Source organism: Mustela nivalis (assembly GCF_964662115.1).
Source record: "Mustela nivalis genome assembly, chromosome: 17".
Taxonomy (NCBI): domain Eukaryota; kingdom Metazoa; phylum Chordata; class Mammalia; order Carnivora; family Mustelidae; genus Mustela; species Mustela nivalis.
The window spans coordinates 50397440-50409841 of record NC_139036.1 but is presented as its reverse complement, the minus strand read 5'-3'; the positions used below and the strand labels follow the sequence as shown (position 1 = coordinate 50409841).

Below are 12402 nucleotides of genomic sequence, written 5' to 3'. Positions count from 1 at the left end.
CCCAGGCGCCCCCTCTGTGGAATTTTAAAAAGACGGAAAAAAGGCGAACTCATGGACACAGAGTGGAAGGTTGTGATGCCGGAGGCTGGGGAGTGGGGGGCATGTGGAGATGTTGGGTAAAGGGTGAAGACTTGCAGTTGTTAAGCTACTTCTGGGATCTAGCGTACCGCGAGGTGATGGTCGTTAATAAGGCTGCGTTGTCTCCTTGAAATTTGCCAAGAGTAGATCTTAAGCATTCTCGCCACAACACACACTGCAGTACGTAGGTGAGGTGATGGAAGTGTTAATTAACTTAATTGTGGCAATCATTTCACAACGTATATCATATCATCACATTGTCTTATGTTTGTTTTAAATATATATACAATTTTATTTGTCAATTATACCTCAATAAAGGTGGAAAAAAATGACTGAGAAAAAAAGAGGAAAGTGGGTAGTGGGTAGGGTGTTGGCATTCTGCTTTCTCCAACCTACGAACCGTTCTGAGAGCCCCAGATAAGCCATGACATAAGACTGGAGAACGCTCAATGATCCCACTCGCCGCAGAGGACAATTATACAGGAATATAATATTTATTCTAAGCCTAGACAAGAATATGTTCAGAAAAAGTCTACTTCGCATATAGTTAGGGGGTGCAACGTAAATGATCTGTAGTTCAAAGTTCAGTGGCTTCTGGAATTCTTCATTCTCAGACTCCTTGTAGGAGACGGTGCTGTTACGCCCTGCCTCTTTCCTTCCTGTCTTCCTTCCAAGAATTCACCGGGTGCCACATGGGCCCAGCACAGGGCCGAATGCTGAGTTATAAGAATGAATATGATAGAGTCTCAACTCAGGGGCCCATCCGCCAAGAGCAAACATACACTAAGAGAGTGTGATGGGAAAACCTTTAACAGAGTTTCACAGAAAGTGTTCAAAGAGCACAGATGAAAGAGGGGCATTGGAGTGGGCAGGAGAGTTTTGAGGATGAGATTCAGGGCAGCAAGGACTTTACTGAGCAATTCAGTGTGACAACAAGCACCGGGAGGTGCCTTGAGTTGTTACATAGGGCCATCACCCTCAAGGAGCTGAAAGTCTAGTGGGGAACTCTTTTTTGCTTTTATGACATTAAATTCCTCTGGCTCTGCTCTTCTCTCCTTGACCAGTCATCCTCTAAAACCCTCTTTGGATCCTCCGCTACCTTTTCTTGTCCACGCATCTACCCGCGGGCCTCTCGTCGCCTGCCTCTCTGTATCCCCTGCATCCTTTGGGCTTTGCTAGGTTCCCCCATCAAGAGGATCCAGACATGCCTCCATTCCTTCTTGAGTTCTAGTTCAGGTTTTCTATTACATATCTCCAAACGAACGTCCTGCAGGTAGCCTCTCGGACTCAACATCTTGTGGACAATACACTATTCGTCAGCCTTTCAATTCAAAGACGTGGTATTGTGCTTTTCTCCTGCCCTCTGAATCTCTGTGTTCTGTGAATTTCAAGTGAGTCTCCCCAGCTCCTCCTTTCTTTCTACTCCCTTTGACAAGATCAAGTTCGAGCCCTCCTGGTCTCTTGTGACTCATGAATTGTGACTTGTGAGAATTTCAGTGCTATACCCTCTGAATTCATCTCTTTTCATCCCTTGTTCATCTCATCTTCTGCTGCCAGAATAATCTTTCTAAAGTATAAATGCAATCCTAGAGCACTACCCAGTTAAAGGGCAAAAACTCTCAATGGCGGACAACTGCTTTCTGACCAGTGAGTGATTTCCTTAGCACTCCAGGCCAGATTGGTCACCAATGCTCCTAACACACTCTGCTTGGTAAAGAACAGGTAATAAACCAGGTTTGTTCTCTCTCTCTCTCTCTTTTTTTTTTTTGCATGGATGAAATGAACCCAGCTAGCTCTCTGCTCTGATTCTCCTCGTCACTGATGATGCTATTCTCTGACCCGATATTAGTCACTATTCCCCAAGCCTTTTGTGCCTGTTCTGCTTCACGGCTTCCCTCGGTCTGTTCCAGATGTCTTTCCTTCCTGCTAAGGCCTCGCTCACATGTCCCCTTGTATTTTATGAGCAACTACAATGACACACATTTCATCTGCATTATGTTTTATGCTTTTTGAAGTATTTCTCACACATTATCTTGTTTTGATGCTCACATCAATCCTGTGGGAAAGTATGATTACCGACATTTTATGAACTTGGTATCCAGAAAGGTTACGTGACTTGCCCAAGAGCGCGTGACCAGTAGCGACAAGATCGACTTGGAAGCAGTAGGGCTTCCCTGCTGGATCACACGCGTCCTTGATGCCTCTCCTCCTCCTCCTCCCTGTGTCTTGGTAGGGGTCTCTGGGACAACCTTTGTTCCCACCTCAGACACAATCACGTGTTCACTAGATTCTCTCCTAAATTAACTGATGTGGCTAGTTCAATTAAATATAAAGTGAGCTGCTACAAAGCTGAGATTGAGATGTTAAGTGTGACTGGATTTTATATCCAGCATATATGTGCATGTATATTATATGTAATATATATTACATTATTGATTTAGTGTTTGCACGTTTTAGTAATTTTCCAATTTCTTGAGTATAGCTGACACACAATGTTCCATTAGTTTCAGGTGTACAAGATAGTGACTTGACAAATTTATACCTTACGCTCCGCTCCCCACAAGTGCAGCTACCGTCTGTTACCATACTATGCCTCCATAGTATCATTTACTATACGACTCAGGCTGTGCCTTTCATGCCCAGGACTTATTCATTCCATAACTGGAAGCTGGTATCTCCCTCCCCAACCCCTGCCCGCACCCATTTTGCCCATCTGTCTCATACCTCTCCCCTCCGGCAACCATCAGTTTGTTCTCTGTCATAGCTCTGATTTTGTTTATTCATTTGCAAGTGATATATCATGTAATGGCTGACATCCAAAATATATGAAGAACTTACACGACTCAACACCAAAATAACCCAAGCCACCCGATTAAAAAATCGGGCAGAGGACCTGAATAGACATATCTTTGTTGTCTTTGTTTGCTTTTTGTTTATTCATGTTTTTTTTTAGAACCCACATGAGTGAAATCATATGGTATTTGTCTTTCTCAGTCTTCCTTCACTCAGCATAACACCCTCTAGGTTCATCCATTGTTGTTAAAGATGGCATGATCCTGTCACTTTTTATGGCTGCGTAATATTCTACTGTGTGTAATCATATATAGAGAGTATTTATTCCATTTTATATATCCTGTTTATATAAATTTCACTTATTTTCCAATTTCTCTCTCCTTTTCTCACACACACACTCTCTCTCACACACATATATATATGCCACATTTTCCTTATCTGTTCTACTGATGGACACTTAGGTTGCTCCCATATCTTGGCTGTTGTAAATAATGCTGGAATAAACACAGGGGGCATTTATCTTTCCAAGTTGATATTTTGGTTTTCTTTAGGTAAATACCCAGAAGCAGAGTTACTGCATCCTATGGTAATTCTATTTTTTTATTTTTTGAGGAACCTCCACACTGTTCTCTGGAGTGGCCGCACCAGTTGGCATTGCCACCAACGGTGCACGAAGGTTCCTCTCTCCACATCCTCGCACACTTGTTATTTCTTGTCCTTTTGCTTCTAGCCATTCTGACAGGTGTGAGGTGATATCTCAGTGTGGTCTGATTTGCATGTCCCTGACAACGAGTGCTCTTGAGCATCTTTTCATGTGTCTGACGGCCATCTGGATGTCTTCTTCGGAGATATGTCTATTCAGGTCCTCTGCCCGATTTTTTAATCGGGTGGCTTGGGTTATTTTGGTGTTGAGTCGTGTAACTTCTTCATCTATTTTGGATGTCAGCCATTACATGATATATCACTTGCAAATAGCCTTTCCCATTTAGTAGGCTGCCTTTGCTCGATATTTTAAGACAGTTTACGAGTTACTTCTGTCAGTATAGACCAGACCCTTCGGGCCTAGGCACACCAGATATGACAAGGAGCTAAACCAGCTGGCTGCCCCACAATGTTAGCCATCAAATCAGACAGGATCTCCAGGGGGAGTCCCAGGCAACACAATGAGGTAGGCACCCAGGCGTAACAGCTGGCGGCAGCACTGCTCTCCCCCGCCCCGACCACTACTCAGCAAGGACCTGGTTCCCTTGAAGGCCGAAGGATTCTGAAACCACTGCTTGCCTGCAAGCTCCGAGCTCTGCCTGGGGAGGTGGACCCTACCCTTTTACCAGCTAGAGAGCTTTCCATCCCTTCCCCTTGGGGAAGATGTATGGCAGTACCAATGTGTGTGTTCTCTCTGCATCCTGTGAGCCCGGACCTCTATGCTAGTCGGAAGAAAAAGAACCTCCTTTAAATTCCATGCCTGGAGTCCCTTTTACACATATGTTCTCTGCTGTACTCGACTGTAAGCTCCTTGAGGACAAGGACTATGACTTACTCATCTGTGTCTTCTCAGCACCTATCGCTGCCCAGCACAATATGCCTATCAAAAGAATGAAATGTGCAAAAAAAAAAAAAGGTATGACCCTGCGAGTGAAATGCACAGCATTATACTTTATTTACTAGATCTTGAAGGTATTATTTTTTTCTCACTAACTTATTTAAAATCATCTTCTGAGAAACTGCATGACCAATGTGACCAATGTCATCAAAGCTATTCATACTTTCAAAACTTAAGGTACTCAGTTCAAAGGAGGGGTTTTGTCCCATGTATGTTATTATCTGACATTGTCTGGTGCCTTTATATAGTGTTAAAAATATCAAGTAAAATGTTAGACTGTTATTTTTCTTCCTCTCTTTTCTGTAACTTATTAGACCAAATTATCTTGGCCAGGGCTAGCAAATTACTTAGTCTCATTGCAAACAATGAAATCTTGTTTCCTCCCATGAATGAGATTTGGTATTATACATATCTGAACCTAAGAGATACATGACATTTATTCATTTTACAGAGGGCTCAATATAATGGAAAGCAGTTGCCTGGGAGTGAGCTGCCCACCTAGCGCATGGGTAGGAGAAGTCCTACTCCAGGTCCACTGCTACCATGTTAGGGATTCATTTCCTTTTTGGATGACTTCATTTTCTTTTCTTTTTTTTTTTTTTTTTTTTTTTTTAGTTTATTTGACAGACCGAGATCACAAGTAGGCAGAGATAGGCAGAGAGAGAGAAGGAAGCAGGCTCCCTACCGAGCAGAGAGCCCAATGCAGGGCTCGATCCCAGGACCCTAGGATCATGACCTGAGCTGAAGGCAGAGGCTTTAACCCATTGAGCCACCCAGGCGCCCCTCGGATGACTTCATTTTCCTTGTACAATGAGGAAGTTTGCTCAGAGCTCTGAAAGCCCCCCCGCCTTGCTGCACCTATGGGATTCTTGCTCGATCTAATCTAGAATTTGAAATTATTAACTCCTGGTATGGAAAAAGATCAAGGTGATTTTAAAATTACTTTGTTATTTGTGGATTATAGGACATGTGCTTCTATAGGGCTGACTTAGAAACTGAGTATTTTTCTCATTTTATTTGTGTTATCACGAAAGTGCATTAGAGCAAATTAACCCTTTGGAACTACGGGTGAACAACACCTCTTTGGTGGCTCCGCTGACGGAGGCCCCCGTGGTGAGGGGAGAGATGCTGGCATGCAGGCAAGGGGCGGGCGGCAAGAATACCGCCCATCAAGACCTGATGAGAAGCAGCTTTTTGTTTGTAATTAAAAACATAACTTTTAAAATGCCTCATTCATTTTTTGTTTTTATAGACTCAAAACACAGGAATTTTTCTTAAATGAAAAACAGAAACTTTTTTTTTTTTTTTTTAAGTAAGCAAGTTAAAAAAGGAAGGCCAGGAAATTGTCCTTTGTAATTCTGCCAGTCTCAATTTTGATTCTTTGTGCAATGAGTATCAGGATAATACTATTTGGTCGAAAAGAAAGAGAAGAAAGTTCCAAGAAGCTGTTTTGATTATTTGATAGGCTGATGTCAGGCCGGCTACTGGTCCTGCAGTTGCTTTGACAGATGCAAAAGAAGAAAACCTGACACAATTTCAACATCTGAAGTATTCTAAGTAAGCTCATCTATAAGGAGACCCTACAGAATGTCCATGGTGATATTTGTAATTATTTTTGACTATTTCCATGAGTGTCACAAGTTGAAAGGAGGCCATAGGTCAAATTTAGATAAAACCGAAGTTAAATTAAGTGAATGATAGAGGAATAGGATTTATTACATGCTCATTATTTGCTCTTCAGTTTTGTTGAAACAATTGGCATCGAATCCTAGCCACACCCTAGGATCTTGTGGAAAGAATTCAACGTTTTATGGTTGCGATGATTACGAAATACTCAGTTTTACCCATGGGTATTTCCTGACATTTCTTTGGTAAACTGTAGCCCTAACAGAAGATATCAGGAATTAGCGCAAGAAATAGTCTAAAAAGCCATTGTCACTACAGAGATGAAAGCAACTTTGATGATCAAAAAGAAGCAAAAAAAAAAAAAAGACAAAAAATGGCCCCTGAATCCTTCCCTATTGTTCATTTGGGATTTCTTAATTTCCCTACTCTCAATACATTACAGAATTTTCTGTGTGAAGATTTGCCATGAATTGGAGTGACGTCAACAAAGTTTTACCTTAAGTCATATTTTATCACGAATCGGAGGAGCCCCAGGAGGGAGCCCCGTTTCCAGCTTTTAAGCAGCTGGTCTCCTCCCAGTTTCGAGCATCCGAGACGGAGGGTGAGCTCAGCAGCCCTTGTGCAGCGTGCAGGCCTGTGCGGGCCGCACCTGAACATGACACTGCGGTGTCCGAGGTCTAGGGAGCCATCATGGCCTGTTGCCAGATAGGCTCGGCTTTGGGTGCCTTTGCCCTCTGCTGTGCTCAGCCCCTGGCCAGTAAGTGGCATTTGCTACTGAGCCACGGGGATCTGCAACCGTAGGCCACTAGCCGGAGGAAGGCTTCAGAATTCTGACCCATCTGGGTTCAAATCCACCTCTACTGTTCACCAGCTGTGTGAGCCTGACCAGTTACTCAGCCTCTCCGGGTTCTGTGTGCCCTCCATGAAATGGGGCAGCAGTCCTGGCCCTGTGACAAAGGAACCACCATGTGTAACGTGTCTCCGACAGTGTCTGCAACCTTCGGGCCTTTGATCAAGTGTAGTTATTATTAAACGGTCTATCCTGGTACCGTCTTATGCTGTGATCCTGCTACCAACTGTACGTTAGACTCTAGGCAATTCACGCAGGTCCACGTATGTGCACAGACATGCATGCTTATGCCTGTGATGTAAGACGTGACCTACACATAAATACATGGCAGGTACGTTACAAGGGACATAGATGAGAGAGTAGGAAGGAGTTCTACGAGGTCAAGTCAAGTCATTGAGCACTAATACTCAGCGTCTACTAGATGCTCACATTTGCCATTTTGTGCAAACCCCTATCTCGGATCCTGTTTGTAAGCACCTGCAAAGATGAAAAAAAATTGCCCTCTTAGCCGCCCATCAGTGTTTACTCTTCCCACGAGGTCATAATCATCTAACCTCGTGTTTCTACAAGACAGCTGAAGGGTGGAAATCCATCAGTACCTATGGTGCTTTTCGTGCATGAAGGCTGGTGGCACTTAGGAGAACGTTAGCAGTGCTCTACCCCATGGCTAGGGACACTATGTTTATCAAAGGTTTCATTAAGACTCACGATCTCTATTGATAACGTTGACTTTTTCATTTAAGTTGTCAAAATTACCACAAAGAATAATTCACTATAACCAGAAGAACTGGATGAAAATAATCCTGCCATTTGAAAATAAAATAGGTCATTAGCTACTGTCATAGCCAGATTCTTCGGGTTCTATTACACTTCTCTCTCCAACATGAGAAGAGAGGGAAAATTAAAGTTCGAAGGAAAATCTGGTTTGCGTGAGCACGAGAGTGTCCACACATACGAGGGTGATGACGTGTGCCCTCCGCACAGAGGACATGCATTCCTCTCCTCTCGGCCCAGATGATCCTTCCTCTCCTAGACCCTCCCCAGCAGGTGCATCCAGTCTAGGCTAGTCTGGGCGGGGGTAGGTCTCCTGAATCCACTTGCCTGGGATTGGACAGGCCAGGCTGAGCACGTGACTGGTTCTACCCAATGAGATGGGAAGGGCTGCATGGAAGGCGTGTGGTGGCTTCTTCGGAAGGGCGCTCTGGACCCTGCCAGGTCTGCACGGGACGCCCAGAGCTGCTGTAGCCCGCTTGGATTGCTTTAGGATGAAGCCATTCCAGGAGTTAGAGTCGTGGGGATGGCAGAGAAGCAGAGCCAGGCCCTGAAGCACTGGGCCCGGCGCCTGCCCTCCCTGCAGACTTCCGGTCATGTGAAGTCATGGGTCCCTAAGCCGTTTATGCCAACCAGGGCTGGGCTATTCTGTTCCTTGCGGCCAACGCATCCCAGGGGCAACTGGAGCTACAGAAGCTGCTCGGCCTGGAGACAGGAAGCAGCCAACCAGCCCGCGGCCGCGCGGAGGGCACCTACCTGTTCCTGGGATTCTAGTTCCTTGTGCTGCAGTTTCTTCTCTGCACATCGCACCTGGCTGGCGCGGTTTTCTAGCTCATCTTGTAAAGCCTGAAATAGTGGAAGATGAACACATACATGTTAAAAAATTGCATCCTCGAAAAGAAGTTTCACCCCTTGAACTGCCCTGAAAACCTCGGCTTGAGCCCTTACTGCTGGTGCCCAGAGCTCAGGCAAACAAAACCAGCCTCTTAAGGCCACACCCAGTTGTTTTCTGCTTTAGGAATCACTGGCGTAACAATTTCCGAAAATAAGACAGACACGTTAGCAGGTGTCAGTTCCAGTTAGAAAAATGTCTCTACTATTCCCAGCATAGAGCCACAAGCACACAGCAAAGCATAAAGCCATCGCTAATGAAAGTAGCTCTCAGTCCACCTGCAGGGTACAGGGCACTCTGAAAAGTGTTGTGACAGCCTAGGAATGTAATGGCGGACCAACAGGACAGGTTTCCAAATCATACTAATAGTAACCTTAAAGGAATCTTTCTATTAAGTCATGAAGGATGGTGTGGAATTTGAGAAGTCTGTAAGAAGTGTATGGAGAGGAGCTCTTTCAGTGGCCAAGTGGCTGCTGGAAACAGAATTTAGGTTAACATGGGGAATTTAGGAACCCTGAGATCAATAAGCATCATTGCCTCCATTACTATTTTAAGAGGTGAATTCGAAAAGAAACAGAATGCATTCAAACAATCTGACATAATATGGATATGATACACAGAAAGTTACAAGTGAGAAGGACACATAGCATGGTATCTGCAAAGGTGCCAAATAAATTCTCAAAACAAAATTCAGTCAAGACAAAGGACTTCGGCTGTGTGTCAAGAACTGTGATAGGCACTCTAGATAGAAGAGCAAAAGAAACCAGACAACAAAAAGTTCCCTGTTCTCATGGAGCTTATATTACATTGGAGGGGTAGGCAATAAGCCAATAAGTGTAATATATTAGTGGTAAGTGGAGAAGAGAAATAAATCAGGACAGGAGGATATTCTTGAATGGGGCCAGGGAAGGTATTGCAATCTTAAATGGATGGCCCAGGAAGACTTGAGCAAATATTGAAAGGAGGAGAGAGAGCAAGTCACGGATATCTGTAGGCAAAGCCTTCCAAGTAGGGGACACTGTATGTGCAAAGGTCCTGAGGTGGGGGTGTTCAGGTCAGCATGGAGGGGCACCGGGGGAGTCACACCATCAGGGACATCATAGGTGCTAAGTCGCATCAGGTCATGCAAAGCTTCAGAGGGCAAATCAGAACTTCAGATTTTATTCAGAGGTAGAAGGAAAAGCTGTTGGAAGGTGTGGGCAAGTGTGGCTTCGGTTGACGTGAGGAACAGATAGAAAAGGGGTAAGCGCAGAAGCAGGGAGGCAGGATGGAGGTCACCGAAACATACTGGGGAAGGACGATGGGGAACTGGACCAGGGTGGTGGGTGGTAGGAGCTGGGGGTTTGAAGATAGAGTGACATCCCCAAGGGGTGGATTCAGAGCATGGAAAATAACAAGATCCGCTGGATCCTGGCTTGAGCAGGTAGGAGGAGGCAGTCGGAGAACGTAAGGGAGGGGTAGGGGAGAACATCTGTCCAGCCTAGGATGCGTTACGGTTAAGTCTGGAATGCCCATGACGCATCCGAGCAAAGACATGGGCTTGCAGCTAGGCACAGAGTCTGAAGTTCAGACCGAAATGTCCCAGTCAGTGTCCATTCAGGATTTTTTTCAAAGCGACGCCAGTCTTTTCTGCACACAGACATCCACAGTGGCTCCTCACCTCTTCTGCAGTTCTAGATCCAGGCAGCATCTCATCAATGTTTTATGGTCACTCTCGACATGGAAGAACTATGCTTATGATTTGGTCTTGGATTTCAGGAAGTCCACACATTGCCTGAAGCCCATCCAGAGATGAACCCCAGGCCAAGAGCCTCTCATTTAAAAAGTAAAAGGCTTTGAGGATGAGGTTAAAAGCTTTAGGGGCTCCTTGATATTATGTCTGATTAAAAAACCTCCAGTTCAACCAAGTCTGCCCACGAACTGGAAGGTGTCCTTGTTACTTCTGTTATTGCGGTCTGCGAAGGCAACTGTTCCTGTGTTTGCTGATCAAGTCGCAGTTTCTTTTTTCCTTTTGGTAGCTACCAACAGATACGATCGCATCCGCTTCTCTGATGGCATCATCGGGGAGAGGAAGGATTACTGGAGTGGGAAGAATGTGTGCATGTTTTGTTCCCGGTCTTTCCTGCTCTCCCAGCCGCCTTCATCCTGCTGGTAGCGGGATCTTCTGAAGCCGAAATCTAATGATGTCCGAACCCCCGGAAATACTCAAACAGGACTCCAGCATCCCGGAGATGCAGCTCAAGCTCTTGGGCATGGCTCGCAGGGACCTCTGTCTTCTGGCTCTGGCCAGGCTGAGCCCCTTGAAGCCCCAGTGCCCCACTGCTGCCCCGGCCAGGATCGGGTAACCCTGGGAGCTCTCAGGGATGGAGTGGGGTTTATTTTTAACCCTCACTGCAGCCCTGGGCGGTAGGTGTTGCTTCCTCTGCATTAGAGAGCACAGAACTGAGGGTCAGCGAGGTTCCGCAGCCTGCTCAGGTCCCCGTGGTTGGTACTCAGGCACCAGACTGGAATTTTAAAACACCAACTTCACATTCTGTATGTTTTGCTACTCGCGCCGCCTCTTTCTCCCTCTGAACCTGTTTTCCCTTTTCTTTGCCTAGAAGCTGCTGCACCTGGTCAGCTTGAGGGCGTCAGTCCTGAGAGCTGAGGTGGACTCCTCTGGGCTGCTATCCATCTGGGGCTTCAGAGAGTCAGTGTCCGGGTCCACTCAGGACTGATGGCCGCAGGAGCTTGGGGCTCTCTCCCCCTCAGGTCTGCAAGCCTAGCGCCAGGCCAGCTTGACGCCTGGCACACACTTGACCCTGAATTCGTGTTCATGGAAGGAGCTAATAAATATCTGAACGAACTCCTGAGGAGATGGACTTCGGTCTTCAAGGTTTCCAAATGTCCTTCATGCAGCACATGAAACTAAAGGTTATTATGTTTCCCAAAACACAGAATATACAACTACACCTTCTGAATATCTGTATCTAGACACATATATGTATGTGTATGACATTACCGTTACTTGTGGTGATATATTGTCGGTTTCTGCCACAATAAAAAATACAACGCTTCCTTTATTATTTTTTTAGTTTTATTTTTATCTTTATTTTTTTAAGATTTATTTGAGAGATAGTGAGCGAACACATGCTCGTGTGCATGCACGCGGGTGGGAGGGGCAGAGGGAGAGGGAGAGAGAACCCTCAAGCGGACTTCCTGCTGAGCGTGGAGCCCGACGCAGGGCTCGATCCCAGGAATCTGAGATCATGACCTGAGCCGAAACCAAGAGTCTGATACTCAACTGACTGAGCCACCCAGGCACCCCTGGTTTTAATTTTTATTTCATAGAAGAAAATAAAGGAGAGGTGTACCTTTCTTGTCTTAAACAGAACATAGTTCCTGGCCTCCTGCCTCGTCTCCTTCCTCCTCCAGTAGAGGCCTGGGCGCGGCCACACGCAGCGTGCCTGTCCTCCTCTCCACCCTCTTGGCATCCCGGCGCACCTGCCAGCTGTCCCCACCACGCTCCTGAGTCCGTTTTCATCACAGTCACTTGTTACCTCCCGAACGCCAAAGCCAGAAGCCAATTTTCTGCTCATCCCATGGCGGTATTTGGCCCTGTTCATGCCTCAGTGTTTTTTGCCCTTGAACTTGAGGAACTAACTCTGCAGAGTGAATCCAGGGCCAAAGTAGGCAGGCTGCCACCAAAGTGGGAGGGGCTTGCAGGAGAGCTGGGGTGGGTGTGGCGGAATCCAGAATGGGGCATCAAGGGAAAGAAGGACTCAGAGATAACCACAAGGCTGTGACACTGAG

The 12402-nt window shown here is 45.8% G+C and overlaps 1 protein-coding gene across 15 annotated transcripts in view; it reads right to left on the bottom strand.

Annotated features, from left to right (window-relative positions):
- CEP112 (centrosomal protein 112) overlaps nt 1–12402 on the bottom strand; it is a 416468-nt gene that overhangs the window by 36609 nt on the left and 367457 nt on the right. For all 15 annotated transcript variants that reach the window (XM_082706657.1, XM_082706651.1, XM_082706642.1 and 12 more), the window contains one exon: nt 8475–8564. In XM_082706657.1, the coding sequence (XP_082562783.1) occupies nt 8475–8564 (90 nt within the window). The remainder of the gene's footprint in view (nt 1–8474; nt 8565–12402) is intronic.